At 28.1% G+C, this 27,431-nt stretch overlaps 1 protein-coding gene across 1 annotated transcript; it reads right to left on the bottom strand.

Moving 5' to 3' along the window:
* Window positions 1-18,546: 18,546 nt before the first annotated feature.
* On the bottom strand, window positions 18,547-22,810 carry LOC132926840 (uncharacterized). Its single transcript, XM_060991246.1, is given in 11 exon segments — window positions 18,547-18,863; window positions 18,865-18,898; window positions 18,987-19,189; window positions 19,283-19,377; window positions 19,456-19,974; window positions 20,140-20,517; window positions 20,604-20,867; window positions 20,958-21,180; window positions 21,239-21,878; window positions 22,356-22,445; window positions 22,529-22,810. Coding segments are annotated over 11 exon segments (2,652 nt in total). The 5' UTR covers window positions 22,636-22,810; the 3' UTR covers window positions 18,547-18,764.
* Window positions 22,811-27,431: the final 4,621 nt, after the last annotated feature.

Consider the following 27,431-nt stretch of genomic DNA (forward strand, 5'->3'; position numbering starts at 1 on the left):
ACGAAAACCTAATTTCTTTAATATTGCACTTATCTATTAAATAATTTAATATTTTTTCATTTGGCAGTAGCTGTTTTTTTAGTTTACTCGATTCTGTAAAATCTTGTTCTTGAAAATGTTTTGAACATATTCTAGATCCATTACCCGGAACAAAATCTTTACGTTTACAAAACACTAACCATTGTTTAAATCTAAGTGGTGATTTATTTCTTTTTGGAAAACTATAAAAATTTATATTTTCAGATTGACTGCAAGTTGCCCTTTTCTTATCGTTATTTGAATTACATCCAAATACAGAACAAAGAACCATTTTACCCCTAAAATAAATTACACCATTTTGTTTTAATTTTAAATTTTAATGTACGAGTGCCTACTACTTATATGTACCTACCTACTTTAATATCCAAACATAAAGTATATTTTAATATTAATTGATATGGTTATAGGACATAAATAAAATATTATAAAATGGGCTTACATTAAAATAGATATATTTATTTTTTTATTTTTAAAAATTTAATTATAAGAAGTGTTCTTATTAATATTACAAATATTGAAATATATATATTTTATATAGTAATAATAATTTATTATATAATATGTATGATAATTTATTATAACTAATATATTTTGTTTACAGTGTAGATGATTTATAACCAACATAACAACCGTCTTGTTCCGGATATTTCTGTCGTATTTTATTTACAACACAGGATGGAATAACAATGCGATTACCTATACAAAACCAAAAATGTAGACATTTGTATTTATACGTTTCATATTGCATTATATTATCAATGGACTTATAGTCATCCTACCTTTTCCTATAGAATTCCACGAGTTTATCCAATAAGTAAATTGTTTATAACAAATATACCTCCACATCTTATTAGTTGGTTGTGATGAACATAACGATTTTTTTTTGCTATTATTTTTTGATTTAACAATAATTTGTTGCCGTGTAATATTAAGAACCTAATAAATGTAATAAAAATATCGTAATTTAAATTAAAAAAACTGAATTGATTGTGTTTCTATTATGTAGGTTGTAGGTAGGTCTACCTAATCGATGACTTACTTCTTCGTCTAAAATAATTTTTGAAAAAGAGCTTATTTCCGTTATACAGGGTTTTTTGTTACTATGTGGTAATAACTTATGTAATTTTTCCAACTCAAAACAACAAATACATTCTTGGTCAGTAGTAAATCTAATACATTTATTACATATACACCAATCGTTTACATTCATTTTTGAACGACCTTCTAATTGTACTCCTATATCTGGTTCATTTGTACCTGGCTGAATATCAGCCATATCAATATCGTTCAGAGTGGGCTCAAAACTATATGGACGTATTGACATATTTAAATATTTGTAATACACTGTCAAAAACCAATAAAAATTGTTTTAATACATATTTTGCTTATACGAGAACACTTCTTATTATAAAATGTAACATAATATAAGGTACTTAACTACTTCAACTTTATATAAAATATTTAAGTATGTAATTAACAAATTATTATTATTAATAAATAAAATAAATTTGACTATAGTATTATAATATTATAATTTATATGTAGGTCAGAGGGCACTTGATTTAAGAACTACAAAATAAAGTTATGTGAATTGACATTTATTTCGTATTATTGGACGATATCACACTTATATTAATAATATAAATATATAAATTAAAAAAAACAGCACCTTGCCAGTATCCCGCCACTATCGGGATCACCTGACATAAAAAAAACACAATTAATAATTAAGGAAAAAATAACACAACAAGCGACGATCGCCACGGCCTCAACATCGCCGGGATGTCGCCAAAACGCTACTAACGAATAACGGCTAGGCGTCCGATAATAATAATAATAATAATAATAACAATAGTAATAATAATAATAGTTGGTGGCCGTTCGGGAGGATATCCCACTACATATAATACATTACTTTACCTCGTAAAATAAGATCCCAACGATAAAAATATAAAAGTTGAAAACTACGTTCGTTTACAAAGACGTGTAAACGTAAAATGCGGTTGATCGTCGTTCATCGACATAGAACACGTTTTATTTTTAATAAAAATATAATTATCCAAATGCAGTATTTTTATTCGTCCGTTCATTGTTGTGACTACGAAGTTATTTATAGCAGAATTTAATATAACAAAATGTATAAATAATAACCTAGGCCGGCGTCGGCGATTTCTGTATAAAAGTATAGGCCGCCGCCGCGCCGTGTGATCTTATGACGTCACGCGCCTATCTCTCTTGAGCTCTAGCGCCTCAACAAATCGACGTACACAAATTTTAATACCACCGTTAGTTATAGTAATTAACTATCTATTGAATAAGTAAAAATCATTTTTTTGTTTCATGGTCCTTTGTGATGGAAAATTTGCTTTTACAACCATTGTTCACTATTTTGGATCTACTGATGGTATCATTGAAACACCTCACGGAAACATGAATCTTAAGCCAGAAAACGAAAATTTTAGACCACATGTTATGACAGCTAAATCACAACTACAGTGTCAAAAAGATAATTTAGTTTACCCACCTAAACAATTATATAGGAAACAAGTGACACTAGTTGATACACATCCAGCCCAGGAACCAGTGATGGCACCTAGGAATTATAAGCAGTGCGCCAATACTGTAGCTTTGGAAAGACAAAGACGCACGCTGTCAAGTGATGATATGTTTGGATTATATTTGTTACACGAGGAAGTTCCAAACTTTATTCAAAATATGCAACTTATTCCAAACGTTGTTGTAGTTTTGATGACAGAAAATATGGCAGAGCTATTTACAAATATTAATCATTTACCTGAATTAGTCTCGCATTATGACACCACTTTTAATATTGGAGATTTTTACTTATCAATACTGATTTTTAAACATCCATTATTTGAAAGTAAACCAGTTATACCATTGGCATATCTTATGCTCCATACAAAAAAGTATGAAGTTCATAAAACTTTTTTTGAAACTGTTTTGTTAAGATGTAATGCACTCGGTTATAAAGGATTAAAAATTGTAACTGACCGAGAAGCAGCAATCACAAAAGCAATTAAAACAGTGCTTCCTGATATTAAACTGTTTTATTGTTGGAATCATTTGCAGAGAGATGTTGGATTTTGTCTGAAAAAAAAATCAAATTCTGAGCAAAGTGATGAAATAGTTTATAAAAATAATATTTGGGACTTACTTGATAGTGACAGTGAAGCTGAATTCTATAAGAAACTTCAACAAATGTCTTCTGTATGGAGTGCAGAATTTTTAAATTATTTCAACAAGCATTTACAAATAGACTTATTAAGTAGTGGTAAGTGGATTCTTCAAGACCCAAATATAAATATTTATGAAGATAGAAGTGGTATAACAAACAATCCATCAGAAAGTTTCAATGCTGTTTTAAAACGTATATTTACTTCAGAAGTAAAAGCACAGATTTGTGCTATTTCCGTGTATCAGCTATGTCTTCATTATGAAAAAGAAATTATTCGTGGACTCAGTAAGCTAGGTGAATTTAAGCTTAGTGATAAATACTGTACTGACTTTTACGTACCACCAAAAGATTCTGTATACCAAAAACCATTAATAAACTTAGACCAAGTCTCATATTGCTTTAAAAACAAAGAAATTAATCAAGTTCTTTCCAACGAAGAACGAGGTTACAGTATATTTTCCTTAGCAAAATTGCTGGTAATCCAAAATAAGGTAAAACATTTACCTGAACTTCAATGTTTTGTAGTCAGAGGAGAAAGTGATGATTACTTGGTTAAATTATTTTCTGAAAAAAGTGATACATGTACATGTCGTCTAAAAAAAAAATGTCATCATATTAAAGCTGTAAGAATGTCAATTAATTACATGGATATTGAACATGACCGAGCAAAACTACATACTTTATTAAGAAAATCTAGAGGTTTCACTACGGGAAGGAAGAAAGTTCCAAAGAATGTGACGGTTGTTGATGCAGCAGATGACTCGGAGTTATTTCATGCAGAGAAAGAGACCAATAAGTCTTCTGTTAAATCATTCATGATTCCAACAGCAACCAACAATGACTCTGTTAAAAGGCGTTTTGTACAAAAACATCAAAACATTGAAATAACTCCCACTAAAAAATCCAAAATTAAAAATACACATTCAACTCCAAAACATTATAATAATGACAATAGTACTCTTCAATTAAGTTCCATATTATGTAGTAGTAATGTTGTTGATGGTGATGGTGAAATGCCCAGAAAAAACAAATAATTATATCTGATGACGAACATAACTCTTCAAATAATTCCATAGAAATTCCATCTGCTGTAATCGATAATAAATTACAAAACACACAGCATGGTAAATTTGAGAAAAAGTATGATAAATTGGTCACATTTAGAGTTTGTGGTTGGGATGTAAATAAGAAACATCTTGAGTCTTTGAATTACACAGAAAATTATGTTAACGATAATAGCGAATTATATATGTATGGTTCAGTCATTGGTGTTTATTTATCAATATTATGCCATGAAGTAAACAATAATGACAAATCAGTTACATTCTTTACATGTAATGACATGATTTTAAGCCACTATCATGAATCTGAAACAGCCATGTTAAAAGTTGGAATGAGAGAATTTTTAACTCATCGTGTACCAGAGTATGATATAACTTTATTACCTGTTTGTAAGATGAAACACTGCTATCTTATTGTAGTTTTCACAAAATTGTACAATATTATGCTCCTTGATAGCAATTTAAATTCAGTAAATCGCGATGATATAAAATTTGCTTTAAAATTGTTTAAATTGTATTATAATTTTTTTGGTAAAGATTTTGATGAAAAACGCTTTACCATATATGGACCAAAGGTATTCCAACAATTTAATGGATATGACTGTGGTGTATATGCTTGTTTATTTGGAGAAACAATAATTAAAAGAAATAATAATCATCACCAATACCAATTCCAATACAATTTACCTATTTACAAAAATATCATTAAAAATAAAATACTAGAACATATGAAAAAAGAAACAGAACCACCAATAACTTACAAATTTGATGAAGCCAAGCTGAAAATGTTTCCATATAAATGCACTGTTAATATTTCCACTCAAATGACATATTATACACTTCCTTGTAATGCAGATCCAATGGTTTACTTGACAAATATTGCCAACAATTACTGGACAGATATATCATTTTGTGATAAAAGTGGATGCCCAGATAAATATAACCAAAATCCAGAGAAGTCAAAAATTGATTGGATATATTGCAAAACAGGACATCATTGGTTTCATCTTCAATGTATGGCAATAGATGTTTGTAATATATCAGACAATTCATACATTTGCCCATCATGTAAATTTTAAAACATGTCATACTCTTGAATAGATAAAGTAAATAAATAATAAAAATTAATAAAATACTAAAAAAAGTGTTTAGTTTGAAATATTTCAATAACAATAAGATACTAAAAAAAAAAAAAATTTCTTTGTTAATATACACATTTTATTGTTATTTTTATTTACTTAATTGTTAATGTATTATTTAGTGAAACTTGGAAAATCTGCGACCGAAAGTTTTAATTTATTAACTGAAATATATGGAGATAGTGTCCACGTGTTTTTGAGTGGCACAAACGATTTCGTGAGGGTCGTGAAGAAGTTGAAGACAATCAACGGGTGGGTCGTCCAAACTAAAGGCCATGTCGATCGTATTTTTCGATATTAAGGGTGTAATAATGACAGAATGGGTACCTCAGGGACAAACTGTGAATCAACATTATTATCTTCAAGTATTGACAACACTCAGAGAGTCAGAGAACGAGTAAGAAGAAAGCGGCCTGAGTTGTGGGAAAATGACTCTTGGATCTTGCATCAAGACAATGCGCCGGCTCACAGTGCCTTATCTGTAAAGCGATTTCTAGCTAAAAATCGAACTCTAGTGCTTCAACACCCCCCATATTCACCAGATCTCGCTCCATGCAACTTTTGGCTTTTTCCAAAACTAAAAAGTACGTTAAAGGGCACACATTTCGAGTCAGTTGAAGCTGTAAAAACAAAAGCGACAGAGGTGTTAAAGACATTGCAAGAAAAGGATTTCCAACACTGTTTCAACCAATGGAAATTTAGAATGGAGCGATGTGTCAAACATGGAGGAGAGTATATAGAAAGGGAAAAATGTTAAACCATTAAAAAATATAAATAAAAAGTTTTTACAGAGAAAATCTCGTTATTTATTAGCCACACCTCGTACTGCTCCTGTATCTCCGCCGGATTTCTTTCAGTCTTGTTTTTAGTGTTTTTACTCAGTGGCGCCCACGTAGGGTACCAAGTGATGCAATTGCACTGGTTTCTCGTAGGTCCCGGGGCCTACGTAAATTTAAGGGCCCCACTCTGGTTTCTAGATCAGCCTCAGACACTATAAATGCATAGCTTTAGATCTTTAAATCGTTGAACAAAGCGTAAAAAGTTGGCAGTGCCAAATATGCAAACAAATATAAATATATAATAACTAATGAAGATAAGTATAAATAGTATAATATGTCTATAATATAAGTGACTTGATCATGTTTGTAGTTTGTGTCAGGACGTAAGAAGCCGCTCCAAGGGCCTAAATGTATGTGCTATTATTATGTTATTTAACTACTAAACTATGACTACCGACTAACTTTTGTGTCTGTGTATTTACTATTTAGTCCTAAATTCAATACATACTATTATTTAGTTGTCTATTTTAGACTGTATAAATAATAAAATATAATGTTAATAATATTATTATCATTTATTATTATAGTTGAGGAGCGAGTCATTGAAAACTTATATACTTATAAACTACTTATTATTTATAATTCAAAAACCATAATAATAATTAATAACTGTTATCGGTGTGACGGCGTCGTAGTGCTGTGAAGTGCACATTTGTTCCAAAAGTTGACAGAGGACCATCGGACCCTGCTCGCGTGATTGCTGTCATTATTGAAGAAAAAAAAGAGATGTATAAAATAGGAACAACACATGGACTTATTAAAGGATAGTTTAATTCTGGAAGTATGCAGCATGCAACTGCAAATTTCATTTTACCTGAACAGGTTGACAAACAAAAAGAATTAACATTGCGTGAAACTGTCCAAGTTGTATCTGAAGGTCAGGGGTTCTTAAGTTGTTCATGTAAAAGTGCTTGTCAAACCAAAAGATGTGTATGTTTTAAAGGTGGTTTAAAATGTAACAGTCGTTGTCAGTTTGTCACAATTGATTTTCCTGCTCTAATAAATAAAAATATTATATAATTAATTTGATAAAAATAGATATAAATATATAATAACTTCAGTTAACTTTGGATAAAAATAACTTACATTTATGTTTATTAAAGCTTGTACATTTACGTGTGTAATAAATATTGCATTTCAATTTTCAGTACACAAAGTGAACGAATTGTGAAAAAAATTACACGATGTTAAATTAGTGTGACCATTTCATGAAAAATTGACCATATTGTGAAATATTTTCGAACTTCACGAAGTGTAAAAAATCCGTTTCCATTTCATGAAATGGTCATCTTTTCATGAAAAGATCAATTTCATCAAGTGGCTTCGACATATACAAATACACAACACAAATACACGCGTCGGCGCGTCGTAGTGAAATCCTTGTTATTTTTAGAAATATTATCGATTAGTCGATTAGTGTTATATTGATACGCAGAGATCCGATAGCCGAAACTGGTTAATTCCATAGCCGTGCACTGGTGAAGACCTGACATTTTGTGTATTAGGTACTCATTGTTTCGTTACCGCGTTAATGTGTTAATACATTTCGTTATAAATTTATTATACATGATCAATTTATATTAATTATGAATCATAAGCGTACTTATAAATCTGGGGCCACAAAGAAGGCCGAAAAAAAGAGAAGAGAACTACTTGCCATTCAGTCATATCCCTATCAAAAAAAACTATGCTTTATTACAACATTGAATCGTACCAAAGTTGCCGACAATAATACTAAAAGTAAGTTTTCTCATGTATTAATGTATATTATTATTTGCTGAAGAATTTTTTTGCATTATATTTATACATTTTTAAATTGTATTCAACTTTTTATTTTTATAAATACATAAATGCATTTGAATTTAGTTTAGTTTGCATATTTGCACTCTTTTAGGTTTAAGTACCTTATTAGTAATTTACAGACTACTTTTGCCATGTTCAAACAGCCATAATTAACATCTTAATACATTTTAAAAAGTATAGAATTATTTTTGATAAATTTATAGGTAAAGTTATATAGAATCTATATCATCTACTATAAAAATTAAATTAGGCTATCAAAGAGTAGAAAAAAATGAGAATTTTCAATTTTTTCTTCAAAGGATGAATCGAAAATTCCAAAAGATGCATTTGAAGTATTTAATAATATTTATGGGAAATTCATCAACAATGACGTTAGTAAACTTAAGGAAGAGTACATTAATTTTAGTAGCTGTTTTGAACAGTTTCTTATCACTGAAAAGTTACCTGATTCACTTCATAAACAAAATGATGAGGATACGGAAAGCAAATCAAGTACATTTGACGAAGACGATGATTATTCAATTAAACAAAGTGTCGAAAATAATGCAAGTCTATTTCCAATATTTCGGTTTGTACAAATATTGATTATTCTAAAAGCTATAGTACATTTCTAGCAAATATAATAATTTATATGTAATTAAATTAATTGAATGGTTTTAATTTTTAGGGTTTTTGTAAATAATAATCTTCAATCTATATTTCCTAATATTTATATATTTTTAAAAATATGTCTCACGTTACCAATTGGAAGTGTTGCCACAGAAAGGAGTTTCTCAAAGTTGAAAATAATAAAGAATCTTCTTAGATCAACCATGGCCAATACAAGATTGGAAAGACTTATGACAATATCCTGTGAAAATGATATAGAAATAAATTATGATGAAGTAATAGATATATTTTGTAAAACAAGTCAACACATATTCAATGCCTTAAATTAAATCACTGTTCAAAATTATTATATATGTTGTTGTATTTTCTTTGAAATCTTTAATAATTAATAAGTTATTGTATTTGAAGAACCGCCCTGAGCATTACCAATTGGTGATGATTTTTTTTTTGTAAAATTTTAAATTCTAACTCCTATTAAAAAAATGTTGACCAGGAATTTGCAATATTTTTAAATTTATTTAAGGTAAACACGCATTTGAAAATGCTTTTGAAAAAACATTATTTCAATCAAATGAATATGGGCGTAGACCAAAATAAATTCGGGGGCCCTATAATTATTACTGCACTGGTTTATGAAAAACCTGTGAGCGCCACTGCTTTTACTTATATATGAACGGTATTTTCTTCATTGAAACATATATATATATATATATTTAATAACTAAGTTCTTGTAGAAGAATGATTATTTTCTAATATAAACGTTTTCTTTTATTTACTCATCGTGAATTCGTGAAGAACTAGGTATAATAAGTATTAATTGAAAATTGAAATAAGTTATTATTACTATTTATTATATTTTACATTTAACCTATGTAATAAATAATAATACAATTTACCTGTAATTCCCCATTTAGGTCATTTTGGATTTCCCTAATAGGTGTAGGTAAATTTAGAATAAGTATGATACCTATTATGCTATTTTTAATTTTTATAATATATTTTACGATTTTTACGGCATAATACTGTTTATTGATAATAATATTTGTTATTTATTAATATAATATTATAATAATATACCTTTCACTATTGTTCTGCGCTTCCACCGACTACTATAAATAGTAATCGGTATACGAAAATGATTATAGATGATAGATCTATAAATAATTTTCTTTAATCGAATGTTCATCATTTTACCCTTTTTTAAGGTGGTATAGGCAGCCTCTAATATGGTTTGAAAATAAATGGTTTTGGGAACCATTTGGCTTTTTCATCATATACAGTTAGTAGATAACAGATACATTGAATATGGGTCTGCAATTCTGCATTCACTTCACTGCTATAGTAGGCATATACAATATGGGTCTGCTGGTCTGCATTTTAGTTCGTCCCATTTTTTACTGTTGAATACATTTATGAAGACTAGAATTTTAGTCTTCGTGAATAATTCAAACTACTGATAATATTATGATGATGGTGAATATTTGTGGATTTTAATTTTTAAATCATTTAAACGTGTACATTTTAAATTATAATTCCATCATATTATTATAAACGTACGTGGTACGTCGGCTGTTGAATTTTTCAGATTGTCCAACGCCGGCCATTGTTATCACATTAATACTATGTAATATTATAATATAGGTCTTTTTTATGTTATAAATTATAATTAGGGCTGAGGACTTCTAGTTTTTGCATATTTTTATAGAAAGATTGTAGAAAAATTCTAGTGAATAACAAATGTGTTTCATAACACCAGGAGATCAAATTCAAAATTTTATTTTGCATATTTTGTCATTATTGCATATAAATGCATATTTGAGTATATCAGAAAAATAAGAACATATTTGGCAATTTTCGAAATAAGTTCTTAAATTAGCTTAGACAAAAAAGAACAAAGTGGTAAATTTTTCATTTCAAAATATTATTTTTAGTATCGGTTAGGTAATTTACTATCTGACCGATATAATCGATAAAACCGAAACGCGTATAGGTAGTGAACTTTAGTTGTCCGTCATATTTCGTGGCGTACTTGTTTTATTGTGCACACTGCGTGAAAAATTTTCGTCTAGTAATTATTTTGTCTCCTTCAAATGTTTTTAGTAATATTTATTTATTTTTATCAAATATGCCAAAGGAAAAACAATCATTGGCTTCTCGTTTAAATAGTTATGTGTCGGAATTTAGTGAATGTAGTGGTACAGTTTTTACAACTGACGGCAAAATATTGTATTGTAAATTGTGCGATTCAAAAGTTGGAAGTGATAGAAAATTCAACGTAAAACAACACATTGACACAGATAAACATAAGGCAGCTATTATACGAAAACAAAGTAAAAATAAATTTGATTTACAAAAAACTCAACAACAACTTTTAAGTAACACAAAAAAATTCTTTTAATAAAGATTTATGTTATGCTTTGTTATCGGCTAACATTCCATTAAATAAATTAAATAATCATAATTTTAAGTCATTTTTGGAAAAATATAATTCGAAAGAAATTCCAAATCAAAATACACTTCGTAAAGGCTATGTGAATGACATTTATGAAGACACTTTAGTGAAAATTAGAAGTTTTATATTTGGTAAAAAAATCTGGGTTTCGATCGACGAGACGACAGAATCTGCAGGTTGTTACATCGCAAATGTCATTGTAGGAACGCTCGAACATAATGGTCCTGGTCACATGTTTTTTATTAAACTGTGCAGAACTAGAGAAATCAAATCACATTACAATCGCTAAATTATTTGATAATTCTATGCATATATTATGGCCTGAAAGTGTACGACATGATGATATTTTATTATTTCTAAGCGACGCGGCACCATACATGGTTAAAGCGGGAATATCGCTTAACAGGTTGACTGCCATGCTAAAAATTTGTAACCTGCTATAATTGCTTTGTGGGATCTAATAACCCTATAGTATACTTTTACCACTGGGCTTTATGGGGTCTTTGAACCCTAAAGATTAAAATCATTTTTAGGCCTCGTAGGGTTATGAAAACCGTCAAAATATACACTTTCGTACGGAAACATATTTTGTCATGGCCTCCTGGGCAATTCTGTTGAATGGTTTAGAGATTAAAATATTTTTTATGAATCTAAATCTATTTTTAATTTAACGACGTATTTTTCCAATGAATGTGCGTATACGGGTAATATACGTATAAAGATAAGCTAGTTTTATTTTTATTATTATACTATTTTTATGTTATTACTTAATCGTGTTCTATCGCTCAGTGTACACTGTTAACTGCGTTGTTATTTCTACATTGTACGGTTTGTACGGTAACGACAACAATATATTATCAACTGTTACAATATAGGTATTGAACGTAATTAATAATTATTAATTACAACCATTTATTCAAGAAATGGAAGAAATTATTGAAAATTGGTTAAATGACAGTGATGCGGAACTTATAAGCGACAGTGATGAGGAAGTAAATACTTACAAATATTTTTATTTTGATACTTTTTAACAAAACAAATTTATTTTATTTATAAATAGGAAGTTGATGATTCAGACAAAGATCCTGATTGGAATGATGGTGAAAATTACGAAGATATCGGTGAAGAGATTGAAGTTGAACATTTTGAAAACGAAAGAGCTGAAGTTGAAAATAACATTCAAAATGAAACTACAACACTAACTTGGGGACCAGTTATAGGTAATCTTAATAATATACAATATAATCTTCATAATTTGGAAGTTGGTATAAATTCAGACATTATGGAAACAATGACGGATTGTTTGCCCATTGATTTTTATGGTTTATTTCTTGATGAAGAAATTTTAGACTTTTTAATAATAGAAACAAACCGATATGCCTCGCAATCTCTTCGTAACCGTAAATTGAAGGCATATTCTCGATTAAAAAAATGGACCCCGATCGATCGTACAGAAATGAAGAATTTTCTGGGCCTTGTTATGTGGATGGGATTGGTAAATATGCCCAGTTTAGTTGATTATTGGCGGAAAAGATATATTGTATGCGAATAAAGTTACTGAAGTAATGAGTAGAAATAGATTTGAGTTAATTTTAAGTATGTTTCATTGCTCGAACAACGAAAAAACCAGAACATGGAAGGTTAGATAAGATACAAAAATTGGTGGACTTATTAGTATTTAATTTTCAAAAATGGTATATACCTGAAGAGGTCTTATGCATCGATGAAAGTGTTGTACCATTTATAGGAAGACTTATTTTTTCGACAATATTTAAAAAATAAAACACATCGTTACGGCATTAAAATTTTTAAGCTTTGTGCAAAAGATTTCTACACGTTACAGTACAATATTTATGCGGGAAAAGAAGCGGTTCGTGAAACTAATGTTTCACACAAAATAGTTTTAAAATTATTGAAACCTTATTTAAATTTTGGAAGATTCATTGATAATTGGTATTCTAGTGTAGAGTTGGCCGAAAAACTTAACTGTGAAAATACTCATGTGGTCGGAACTTTAAGAGCTAACCGACGTGGTAATCCACGTGATGTAATAAGTAAAAAATTAAAAAAAGGAGAACTTTTCGCTCAGCAAAGTAATTCTAATATTGTTGTCATGAAATAGCGAGATAAACTTGATTTATACTTAATTACAACTAAACATACTGATGAAACCATAGAAATACGACGAAGAACTGGAGATATAATAAAAAAACCTCTTGCGGTGGAAGATTATAACGTTGGAAAATCTTTTATAGATCGTTCAGACCAAATGTCATCTTATTCAAGTCCCTTAAAAAGGTCAATAAAATGGTACAGAAAAGTAGCGTTTGATATACTTTTGTCAACTTCTGTTGTGAATGCTCTTTCACTTTACAAATCTGTTACTATGTATAACATCACTATTACAAGATTTAAAGAAGAAATTATTAAACCACTTTTATTCAAACCTACTGTACCAGCTCTACCAGTGACTCCTACCTCTCATAAACTTATATCTTGTGGCAATTTAAAAAAAAGGATTTGTCAAAAATGCTATTCAAGGTTGTCATCTGAATTTGGAAGGAAAGTGGCACAAAATAAAACAAGGAAAATATTAACACGCTGTGAAGGATGTAACATTTTTATGTGTAGGGATTGTTTTATTAAATTCCATAAAAGTTCTTTGTAAATTATAGAAATATGTTGTTGCCCATAATTAACAAAAAATACATTATAATTATTTATGTGTAATTTTATTTTACTTTTATCTATTACAATAAAGATAACAATATGTTGTAATATCAATTTATTTTATGATAACCTTGTAAAAAATATAGTAAGTCGAAAAAATTAGTTTATAAAGACTATCTATTGTCTTGTAGGGTTTTTTCACCCCCACATGTGTCATAGAGGCCTCGTAGGGTTCAATGACCCTACTTGATTTTATTAAATAATTGGATTCTTCTAAGTGAGATAATGATATAATGTTATTAGGTAATTTTTTTTAAATTCATTTTTTTCAAGGTCAAATTGGAAAAGTTTGTTAGGACAATACAAGATAAATTTCCGTTAAACGATATGTAAAGGTAAATGACGGGTCAATAGACCCCCACGGCAGTCAACCTGTTAATATATTTTATACGAAAATGATTCACGTTACATGTATTGTTCACAGGCATTTCATCGAGTTGCTGAACAAATTAGAGGGCATTACTCAAAAGTTGATAAAATTATAGCAAACGTGAAGAAAGTATTTTGCAAGTCTCCATCTCAGTGTGCTAAAATTCAGTGGATGAGACGTCACATGGACGTTGTATTGTGTGATGTGAGGTTAAAATTAAAGCTTAGTAACGTAAGAGCGACTTCCCCCTAGACTCTATGTCAAGTTATTAGACCTAAGCCATATGCTGTTACAACTTACAAATGTAACTCGCATTTGATATCATCAAATGCGATCTATGTTAAGTGTAGAATGCATAAAGAATAGAATAACATTTAAAATATCCTATAGTATATTAAGGTTGAGAACTTTTAACTTACATTTTACTATAAAAATGTATTATTAATTAAATTTAACTGAATATATAAAAAAAAATAAGCCTATAAATTCATTTTAACAAATTAGTAAGGTTATCATAGTTATATTGTAGATTATCCTAGCTGTATGAGGGTAAAAATGTTCTCTAAAAGTTCTTTATATTATTATATTAAATAATAACCATTTATTTCAAAAAAAGTTTTACAATAAAGTGACTTTAAATTAAATTAGGTAAAAACAATATTTTTTTTTTTTTTTTTTTTTGGTTTATCTACCTTCTGTAAGCAATGCTTGTGTTGAAGATAGAGAGTTATTTTTATTTAACAATATATTTTAAATCATTATCAATTGTACAAATAAAGACATAAGATACATAAAATAAAATAAGTAAAGATAAAAAGTAATACTAAACACTATAAATTCTTAGATTATAATTAAATTTTAGATATTAAATAATTTGACAGTGATTTATTGATGTTAATATTATTATTTAATCTAAGATATTTTTTAAAATCATTATCTAGACTATTAAAATATTTAGGTCCTAAATATTGAACAAATTTCTGGCCTATAGCTTTTTTTGTATAATTATTAATTAGATTGTAAATTAGAGTTTCACGTTTAGATGTAGAGGGGTCAAAAGGAGGTTGATTTTTTAAAATAAATGAAATGGAAAATTTTTTATACAACATATTTAGAGGAAGTACCTTCAGTTCTTTATAATTATCTGTAGTCGATCCTATCCGATTTGACTTATTAAGGCAGATACGTATTGCACAATTTTGCAATGAGATTAATGATTTTTGTGAATTATTGGTGGTACCACCCCATATAATTATGCCATATTGTAGAATAGATTGATAAAGAGAAGTATATACAATTTTCATTATATCTAAGGAGAGAATTTTGTTCAGAGAATATAATTTATATATAATAGTTCTCAGGCGCATACTGATATGTGATATGTGACAATTCCATCTCAAGTTACAATCTAACATTAAACCTAGATACCTAACTTTAGTTACCCTTTTAATTTTAAAATACATTGAGCTATCGGTTATGCTGTAATCATTACAAATAGTTATTTCCTGATTTAGAAGCTGCGTACAATTATATATAGAAAAGGCAATGAAAGAAGTTTTGTCATAATTGACTGTTATTTTTTTATAATTAAGATTTTGAATAAATCTATTTAATTCAGTACTTGCTTTGCTAAACACTAAATCCCAAGTATTATCTGAAAACATTAAACAGGTATCATCTGCGTATGTAACAATTGAGCCATCTATTTTCATATTACATAAACTGTTTATATACATTATAAATAGAACCGGGCCGAGCACACTACCAGAGCCGCATTTAACGGGGGGGCAAGGGGGGGGGGCAATTGCCCCGGGGCGGCAAATTTAAGGTGATTTGAGGGGCGGCAGATTTTTAAAAAATATATCATATTATAATATTATACGTTCTGCGTTACGAATTTCGTAAACTATTTCGTAAACAATTTTCAAAATAATACAATATTATTATCATATTAAAAATATTATAATGTTCAATAATATAATCTACCAACGATTCAATAATAACTAAATGCATCACAGTTGTGCGTCTGTGTTATTTATAGCTTTTATTTTGCGGCGTGTAGATCAGTCACAACAAAGAGCTGTCGCCTGTTGGTTGTTGCGGGCAATGCGGGCTGTATAAATGTATAATCTTCTAGTAATCGTAAAAGACGTATAACGTATTTGATTAAAATATTATCGTTTTAGTAATTTTATCATCGACAGTCGACGACCACGTTCTCGACGCAATTTCGATAGACAACAGTGTTGTGTTTGTGAAATTTTTGTTTATCATTCAATAACATTATTAAATACTATGTCAGGTAAGCGAATCAAATTAAGTGGTGCAGCTTACCAAAAATTAGCTAAAGAAAAAAAGAAAAAATAACGAAGAACTACTTCAAAAAATTCCTAAACTTCATTCTTTTTTCCCTACTAGAATTGTAGAAAATGTGAGTATTTATTTTTATGTATATTACATTTTGTAAATCAAATATAAACTAATTTGAATATGTACATTGGTTATAGTCGGAATTTATCTCCACAGAAGAATATTCTCAATCTCAAACTGATATTTCTAAAATTGAAATACCGTTTAATACAGCTGATGATACAAAAGTTACTGAAATTATTACACAGCCACACAGTCTACAGGTATAAATATAAAATAATATACTTAATAAAATATATTTTTTAATACACGGATAGTCAGATTTTTTTAAATAGATAGTAATCTTATATTATTTTTTTTTATAATATTTTTTCGTAAGGATAACAATTGACAATATTGTTTAATAATTATGTTGTACTAAATTGTATTTAATTTACTGTAATATTATATGTTATTTATTATTTATTTTATTTACATTTTGATTTATATAATTCTTATTTATGTGGTACTGGCTTTTAAAATTTTTCATTTAAGTCTTACCAAAGTAGTTAATACAAATCAATTAATTTCGTTATTTTTATCTTTATTTTGAATTTGAAATATTCTTTACATTTTGTTATTTTAATTATTAAAATAATAAACTTTAGGTTTAAAGTAAACATGGATTATGCGTATTAACATCTGTTACATTTAATTTTTTTTTTTGTGGGGACGCGAATTTGTATTTTTATAATAACCGCTATTTATCGGCCCTGATTGGATCAATGTGATCACATTAAGAGGCCGTTCTGGTATCGAAAAATCGACCGTAAAAACATGCTTTCGTACTTCCCATTTTCCTCAGCTCTCAGTAGTCGTAGAAACATGATTTATACACCAAAATAAACTTGAGAAGTTCCTCTAGATGATCTCGTTCCAGATTTTTGAATTTTTTTTTCAAACCGGAGATATTTGCATTTGAAATTTTCAAAATTTTTAACATTTTTAAAAAATCATATAAAATAGAAAAAAAATGATATCAAAAATCTGGAACGAGAAAATCTAGAGGAACTTCTCAAGTTTATTTTGGTGTGTAAATCATGTTTCTACGACTACTGAGAGCTGAGGAAAATGGGAAGTACGAAAACATGTTTTTGGTTAAAAAATCATAAATTTACAGTCGTCATGTGCTGCTCTGCTAAGTATAGCGGCAGCGTTCGAGAACAGAGTTCATGCCACCACCCCGCGCGCGACTGCAGCCGTACCGCACCATAGGTTTAAACTGGTTTTCATATCGCAGTTTATAAATAAATATTGTCAATACGATAACAATTATGTTGGCGACCGAATAATATTTTAACCGATATCGAATTTTATATTTCGTGTATTATTATTCTGCACGCCGTATTAAAGATCTCACGTTATCATAAAATTATTATAATTTGTTTAATAAAAGTACGATTTGAATAATTATTTTTTTAATCTTGAAGAGAATTTGATGATTTAGTTAATTTTATTTACGCTGAACCATATATGAAAAAAAAATATGAAATTTAAATCGATATAACAAAAAAAACACCTTAGGTACCTACAATCTGCACGGTTACATATGAATAAATAATAGCCTGTTGAATAAAGTGACAAATTTAATTAATGTACTTACGATATAACTCGATAACTTATAATAGTCTAAATAACAAGTGATATAAATCCCTAATTATATTAATTATTTACATAAATCAGTCAAATACTGTAATTATTTTTAATTAGTAGGTACGTCTATTATAGATTATTTATTTATTAAATTTAATAATAACAAATAAACAAATTGAAGCCAATTAAAAATATGAAAAAACTAGTTGGCACCAATATACATTTATTTTTTTTAAATTATTAATTAAATAATTGTATATTCATATTTACAACAATTACAACCTATATAATATACAATAAGTACATTTGATACGAGAATGAGAAGCACATAATAAATTGTCAAGTCGTATAAAATAAAAAAACTATAATATAAGAATAATATATATCACGATATGATAATAGTAGTAATTACTAATTATTATTATTATATAATGTTAAAAAATATACAAATATATAAATTAAAAGCTGTATATCATTGCACGTCAATACATCTAGAAACAGCTTTATTTATTTATTTCGTTTTTTTACTTTAATTTTTTTGTTTGTTTTGTTTTTATATTTTCCAAAATATGTTGAGGATCTAAAATGTCATCTACCAACAGTCTCTTTCCATACTGGGGATTGGACTATTTCTGGAAGTAAGCATTCTGTATAAAAACTGAAAATAAAATTTGTTATATTTATATAATTACATCAAAATATTCAAAATCCAATTATCATAAATCTAAAAAATAAAGTTAATTTACACTTTTAACTTTTCAATCATTTTTTCGCGCCAGAAAGAATCATCGAAACCAATTATTTGTGTTTCTATCCAATTCGCCGAATAAACAACGAAATAGCAAAAATTTCGTTTTGAAATTTGCATTTGTCCTTGAACTTGATAGTAGTAACTATGATCCACTTTTAATTTCATTTTTCCGTTTTCACTGAGACGACAGAAGGATAACTAAAATTAAAATATATTATATAAGAACATTTTACATTTTTCAAATTTTGATTTTAAATATTTTAATAATAAAATAAACTTTTTATTATATACCTTTTTACTGTTTATAGCTTCTAAAAATGTCTTAGTGTCTTTTATTCCAAACGGACATTTAATTTCCACTATAAAATCATCACCGACAAGGCCATCTATAGATGTTTAAAAAAATTAAATTAGTATTATTGATTTTATTAATATCTATAATTGAGAACTATAATATATTTTACCTGGAGAAGCTGCTAAATAAGGAAAATGTTCATCAATAATAAGTCCACATTGATTTACTTTACATTGTAATTGTTTTTCCAATGCGACGATAGCTTGTGGTTCAGTGGCTTTACCATAATCTGTAGCTTTCGAAGAAAACTTCCTATAAATTATATCATAGACTGTATTCTTGCACGACGTAGTTGGTCGAAGTTTACAAACGCGACCAAAATTTGACGCCGTGAGTCGACTTCGACGTTCAACATGCCAAATTTGTGAATTGGCCTGATCTCTTGTTTTTTCTTCAATGGCTAACCGTTCATGTTTGTCCAATCGTAAGGCATTAATGAAATTTTCTTTCGTTTTTTCTAGTTCTTCTTTTGAAATATTATCTTCCGGTAATGGTTCAGCTAAACCATAATGTTGATCCGGGCCATTATTATACCTTTTTTCCGAATTTCCAGGAAAAAGAAGTTTTTTAGATTTTGGCTGACATCTTTTCTTTTCACTCGATGCAAGAAATTTTTTCCCTATTTCCCCTAAAAAAAAAACATAAATGTGTAAATGATTTAAAAATATTAAAATGATTTAAAAATAATGACTTGACATTTTTAAATACATATTTACGTTTTAAAAAATGTACGTTTTATAGGTGCCTATATCATTTTTCTTTAAATATTAATATATGTCATATTATTATTTACCTGGACTTATTTCATCGACCATATTTTTATGCATTAACCGGAGAAACTTTCCACCTGAGTTGCATGATATAACCGCAGCTTCAACTCGAGCATTATATGAATTTCTTTGGGAATAATTTATTCGTTTACCCGCTAAATATTTATTAATTACACTATTGAATTGTTCACATACGTTATTGTCAACATTCATCAGTAAACTATCAACATTTACTACTAAACGAGATATTAATTGGGATATATCGCTCACAAGCCCTGATCTTTCGGCATCTTCGATCATATTTTTTTCATTTCCTTGCGTACCCTTACAAAAGTATGATTCACATCGATCATGGGCTCCCAAAATGTGTCGAAAACTGTTATTTATATCTTGTCGTAATCCTTAAATAATATAATAATATTATAATACTATAATTGTGTTAATTTATAATGTTATCAAAAAAAAATAATTATAATAATTAACTTGCCTACTGATTTTTGGTAATCTGTTTGGCCTTGTAAACTATTACGATACTCAATTGCCTTAGTTATTGAAAATCTAAAGCGTAATATATTTGATTTTAAATGTTTTCTTAACGAAATCGGATACTTGGTATTTAATGTCATAGCTACTAATTTTGTCCCATAATTTCGCAATAAATGGTTGCGACATTCTATTTTTATGACGGGTAGTCTAGGTCCATAAGGCATTATTTCAGCTAATCTTTTTGTAACGCTTGAGTCTCCGTCTCCTATGCATTTTTTCATTATATTTATAAGGAATTAACTAAAATTATATAGTTGAAAAAATATGCACAATTGTAAAACGTGGAGTAGCTTACCTATTAGTTTATTGTATTTTAGACCATGCATTTCTAAACTCTGTTTAAACCCATCAGCAACACCATCAGCTTCCATACTTGTAGCACCCCTTTTCCAATTTAAAAAACACGTATGTTCAGGTGGATTTAATTTTTTATTTTTCGCCCTCTGGCAAATCACACAAAACCGATTTCTAATGCCCACAAATAAAATTTTTTTCGATCTATAACCAATTATTGTTGCCTGAAATTATGCAATGTAATATTAAAATTTATAAAATTGGTATATGTACATTTTTTACCACTCCAGATAATGCATCATATTTAGTCTTATAACTGCGTTTAGACCATTGTCCATCTGCGACAACCGTACACATAGGAATTCCATCAGTATCTACTGATCCCGCTTCTATTGCTAAACGACGTTCTTCATCACCGGCGATTTTCATTTGTGCTTCTGCGACATCATGAATTCTTTTGTTGATAAATCTTTGAACTAATACAAAAGTACATGACGCCATACATGGAATATCCATTGTCGCGCACAATTCTGATAATTGCGTATATCCAATTCCAGCTGATATCGACCCAGCAACGGCGGCTTCGTTAATTGGTAAATAACTTTCCGGTTTCGATTTTTCCGAGTCAATAAACATAATAATATGACAAATATCACATTTAAATTTAAAAGTTGATCTTAATCCATGTTTTTTTTCGGAAATAAACGTCATGTTTAAAAATGAACAACCAAATGGTCCTTTGTGATCACTATTTTTAATTTGATAAAAAACGTAATTCATATCTACTATTCGTCTACCGGAGTTTTCATATCCAACATATTGATTACTAGATATAGATTGTTCACACACCAAATCATGTTTGTGAAAGGTTTCTTCAGTAACCAAATCATTAATTTCAATGTCTTCCGGTTTAGTTATTTCACTAGAAAAAATTTGAAAAAGCTATATAAAACTAATAGATTGTGTTTCATAAAAATCACAGGCTCAATTTCAATTTGTATTATTATTATTTTGGGAGGGGGTGCAGCAGCTTTTGATTAATTTTAGGATAATAGTGTGACATATGAAAATAATAGTTAGGTATTAACTATAAATTTATCAAAAAATCAAATACAATATACAAATTAGACTTCATTGAAAAAATAAACAAATAAATATTTGGCATGTTATTGTGCAGTCAATATACTTAAACACTATAAACTCAATATTTATCAATATAAATTGAAATTGAATTGCTTTTTACAAAATAATAATAATTATAAAATTATAAAAAAATACTTAGGTAGGCACAATTTTATAAGCATTTAAACTTAAGGTCCACCCTAGTCCCCTAAACTGCGCCTATGCATATAATCTATTTAAATAATACATAATATATAATTATAGATTTAAAGCTTACCTGTTTGTTTCCCTTGATGAACATGGTGGTTGATTATCAGCACCTAAGAAAAAGGGTTCCACAACAGGTTCTATTACCTCAGAATCGTTCCTTGAATTAAAATAAAAATGAATTATATAAAATTATATACTTATTTAATTATTAAAAAAAATATTTATGTTTAATTTAAATACTTGTTTTGGTTACGAATTCCAAAAAGGTCCCTCATTCGAGAACTCAGGTTTTTTTTTAACGATAACTTCTTTGATTGATATCGTTTTTTATTTTTTGATGGATCCATTTTATATTAAAAATACGATGAGTACGTAATAAAATAAAAGTAAAGTGAGAAAATTTAAAGTATAACAAAATGATAATATTATAACAGTGATCTGTGTTTACTCACTCTTGCGCGCGTATGCCTAAGACTAACTAAAATAATTATAATCGTTTAAAAACTGTGGGGTTAAAATTGATGGCACTCATTATTATTATTATTATAATTATCACAAATATTTAATTGAAATTTTAAACTTTTTTACCAATATAATTGTCTTATACATGACATTATGTTTATCATAATCTAAGTATAATAAATTAAATGTGATATTTGCATACGTTTATAATTATTTATCAATAATTAAAGGACATAAAAATTATAATTTAAATATCATCTATTTAATTAAATTAATCGTATCGTATTTTATTGTAACAAATTACGGAATTGTGCTGTATTTTCAGTATAAACCTATATCAAATGGTACTCGTTATAGTCAACTCGTAGATAGAAAAAACAATTTCCAGATTAGACCACTTAAAAACTGTGGGGTTACAATTGGCACTCATTATTATTATTATTATAATTATCACAAATATGTAATTGAAATTTTAAACTTTTTACCAATATAATTGTCTTATACATGACATTATGTTTATCATAATCTAAGTATAATAAATTAAATGTGCTATTTGCATACGTTTATAATTATTTATCAATAATTAAAGGACATAAAAATTATAATTTAAATATAATCTATTTAATTAAATTAGCTAATCTAAAATAAGAGCATGTAAAGTTACAATTAAACAGCTAAAAAAAAGGTTATAAATTTGTTGTCCACTGTGGAAATCATTTAGTCTACAAGACAATAGTTACAAATCAAACATCAAATCACTTTTCACGTTCTGGACCAGCGTTACGACATTTTCAACTTTTCAAGTAAGCGTAAATACTTATTATTGTATTATTTATATTTTACGAATAGGCACCAGAAATTTATGCATTTTTATATTCTTACTAAATAGTCAAAAAAAAAAACTAAAGCAATAAAAATTTGTATTACATCTCAACAAATCTAAATAGGTACTACAAAATTTCATTTTAACTTTTTTGTATATTTCCAGTTTTTTTTTTAATTTTCAGCTTATTAATTTTTATTACTAAATTTCAATAACAAAACAATAAATTAATATACTTTACAAATAATAGATTTTATGTATTTTAAATACACACTAATTTCGTCGATTGACGTGTATATTTGAAATAAATTTACAAATATATACATTTATATTATTTTATACATTTTTACTACAACTATAATAATTTTAGTTTTATTTTTAAATATATTAGGTGAAAAATATATATTATTAATAACTAAATGTTTATATTAAATTTGTAATAAACACGAATTCAAAGTAAAATTGTATTATTTAATAAGTATTTATTATTATTTTTTAATTCTATTCGATATTTACATTTGATAAAGACATATTTTAGCAATTTTAAGTGTGTATAAATGCATGCTTTTTTGATTAATTTTTAATACATCCATTTCTGAGTCATACTTATGGATAATATTTATTTTCTTTAGTTAATTTATTTACTTTTAAATTTTATAGGTTAAACAATCAACAATCAACATGTATATCAAAAATATAATACTTGTTATCATTACCATTATACATTTTAATGAATCCGAATTCATTGCGTACGATTGTGATGGGCCTGCTCAAAATGTTACGTCGTTTAACAGTTTAGAAGTGGATAACTGCGATTTTCCAATACCATCAAAAACACAACAGGTACCAAGAATACAATTGCTACAAAGGATTGAAACCTACCCTGTTCATTTTAAATCGTGTTTCATATCAGTTGATTATTTAATAACTAGATGCTCGATATTTGAAGACGCGCAAGCCGTAGAGGGAGGGTATTTTTCTGAAATAGTAGAATTAGGAAATGCTCGATGTTGGGAAATTCATCAAAAACGATCCTTTACTTTTCCCCTGGGAGGTTTAGTAACGGATTTGCAAATGAATGAAACAACATTAATATCGCACACAGTAGCGGGATCTCTGGACAGATTTGGAAATTGTAAAGGCACCAATTATAAATCAAATAGGGGAGAATGGGAAAACGTTATAGTACAGGCCAAATTTAAAATATATTTATCAGAAGGTACGGCGATAGCAAACAGTAAAGACAACACCCTTATTCTTCCGTCGGGTACAAAAATGAAATTATCTGATAATTATGGTGTTGATACGTTTAAAGGCGAAACTGTATGGACAAACAATCATTATAATTGTGAAGAACAAGATTTTGTTGTTCTATTTGACGGTCCAGCATCGTTAATTACCTCGATCACTAACGACAACTCGACTTTATATACGTATATCGTAGAGACAGACAAAATAGTGTTTGCTCTCAAAAAAATTAAAAAAACATTCGCTTGTGAAATCCCTGTAATTCAAACAGAACATACACAATTACTCATTCTTACGGATACCATGTTTTTAAATAATTTTCATATAAAATCAATTTCTCCGCAAAACACTGATTTAATAGCGTATGTAAATACAAAATTTGTATACGTTGAAAATTTTTTTAAATCAACAATAACAGCATTATATAATGATTTATTACAAAAACAATGTGTGCTTGAACGGCAATTATTACAGCAAAGACTTACCTTAGCCTCAAACAATCTTCCCGAGTTTGCATATATTATGGGTGGAGGGCCTGGATTCACTGCCGTCAAGCACGCCGAAATAATTTATTTAATAAAATGTAAAAAAGTTAGTGTCGAGGTAACTAAAAAAGACACGTCGTGTTACAATGAATTAACAGTTTTGTATAATAACAAAACTTATTACATGGCTCCAAAAACGCATACTTTACAAAAATATGGAACGCAAATTAATTGCAATTCATTATTCCCACCTGCATTTAATTTAGATGGAAATTGGTATGGATTTTTTCCAAATATTCAAGAAATAAAAACGCCACAGAAATTAAAACCAAATACGGCATGGACGTGGACATACAAAAGCTTAGATTTTCTCATGAATTCCGGTATTTATACAAAAGATACAATGAAAGCTTTCCAACAACATATAATATATCCCCAAGAAGTGGACGCTGTCAAAAATAATATAATTAGACAATCTATGGGTTACGAAACAGTAAGCCAAGGCCTTCAATTTAAATATTTGATAGACGAGAATTCACTAGGAAAAATGGTTGAAGACAAATTATTTAAATTATGGGGTTGGTTTACTACAATTGGGACTTTTGTATCGGGGTTAATGGGGATATTGTTTGTCGTAAAAGTTACATTAACACTCGTCGATACGGGTATTAATATTACTTTTTTGTATAAAACTTTTGGGTGGAGTACGAAGCTTTTAGGTTGTTTTTTTTCTAGCATTACTCATCATTTAATACTTAGGTATAATAAAAATAACTATTCAAAAAATAAAGAGTTTGATGAAGACTCGTTAGAAATAAAAACCTTTCAATGTCAAAAAAATAAAATAAATATTTATCCAAATTTACAGCACGAAATGGTATAAAGTAAAAAAATGAAAAAATAATTATTTAAAATTTAAGTGATAAAAATCAGTATCAAATGTATTGATTAATAATTAATTTGTTTAATTTGTTTGTACATTTAATATTTTATTTGTATTGTAATTATATTTGTAACGTATGTTTATATTTTTTGTATTGATGACGGCAATAAGCTATTATATTATCATTGAATTGTTATACATTATATTTTGTTTCATTATTTTACATTTAATTATGACCTTTTTACATAATATATAATATGTATATGTACATTATAACTATAATGACATTTCATTAAAAAAATATATATTATAATATTATACGTAAGTTATCCATTATCTGTGAATACTAATATTAATTTAAATTATCAATTATAAAAATTATCTTTAATCTAAATGTTGTATTTAAATCAATTATATTATTAAAAATGTATACTATTATCGCAAGTTAAAAACCTAACAAATTGTATTGTCATTTATTAATTAACATACATTTATATGTATTTATATATATAATATATATTTATTATTTTATATGTCATATCTAAAGTAATAATGCAATAAATATAAATTAGAACTATGTTGTAAAAGAGATTGTTTAGTTAATTTATTTCGTTCCAGATTTTTGATATCTTTTTTTTCTATTTTATGTGATTTTTTAAAAATTTCAAATGCAAATATCTCCGGTTTGAAAAAAGAATTCAAAAATCTGGAACGAGATCATCTAGAGGAACTTCTCAAGTTTATTTTGGTGTATAAATCATGTTTCTACGACTATTGAGAGCTGAGGAAAATGGGAAATACGAAAGCATGTTTTTTACGGTCGATTTTTCGCTACCAGAACGGCCTCGTTTGTGAACGCGCGCCCGTATCATATTTAAATTACGTAAGTGACCGTATTGATACGAAACGTTCTAGACGGCGGTCCGTGAAATAATAATGTGCCGCTCCCGAGACTATTGCGCGTAGCCCCTCTTTGGTAAAAGTGGGCGTGGTTACGGGTGACCGCCGCCGCGGCGATATGAAATTCAACGCCATCTCTTGAGCGTTGTATACGTTTCACTTTTACCAGAACGGCCTCTTAAGCAGAACTCACTGTAATTTTTAAATGGATGTGTTTGTATAATTGCATCTGTATTTAAATACAATTTTGAAAGTATCTTTTATAACACTTTCTATATAGTACCATTTTAAAACAAAAATGTTTCCGTTTTATTTAGGCAGAAATCACTGTCTATGATTGTA

Source organism: Rhopalosiphum padi, chromosome 3 (genome assembly GCF_020882245.1).
Source record: "Rhopalosiphum padi isolate XX-2018 chromosome 3, ASM2088224v1, whole genome shotgun sequence".
Classification (NCBI taxonomy): Eukaryota; Metazoa; Arthropoda; class Insecta; order Hemiptera; family Aphididae; genus Rhopalosiphum; species Rhopalosiphum padi.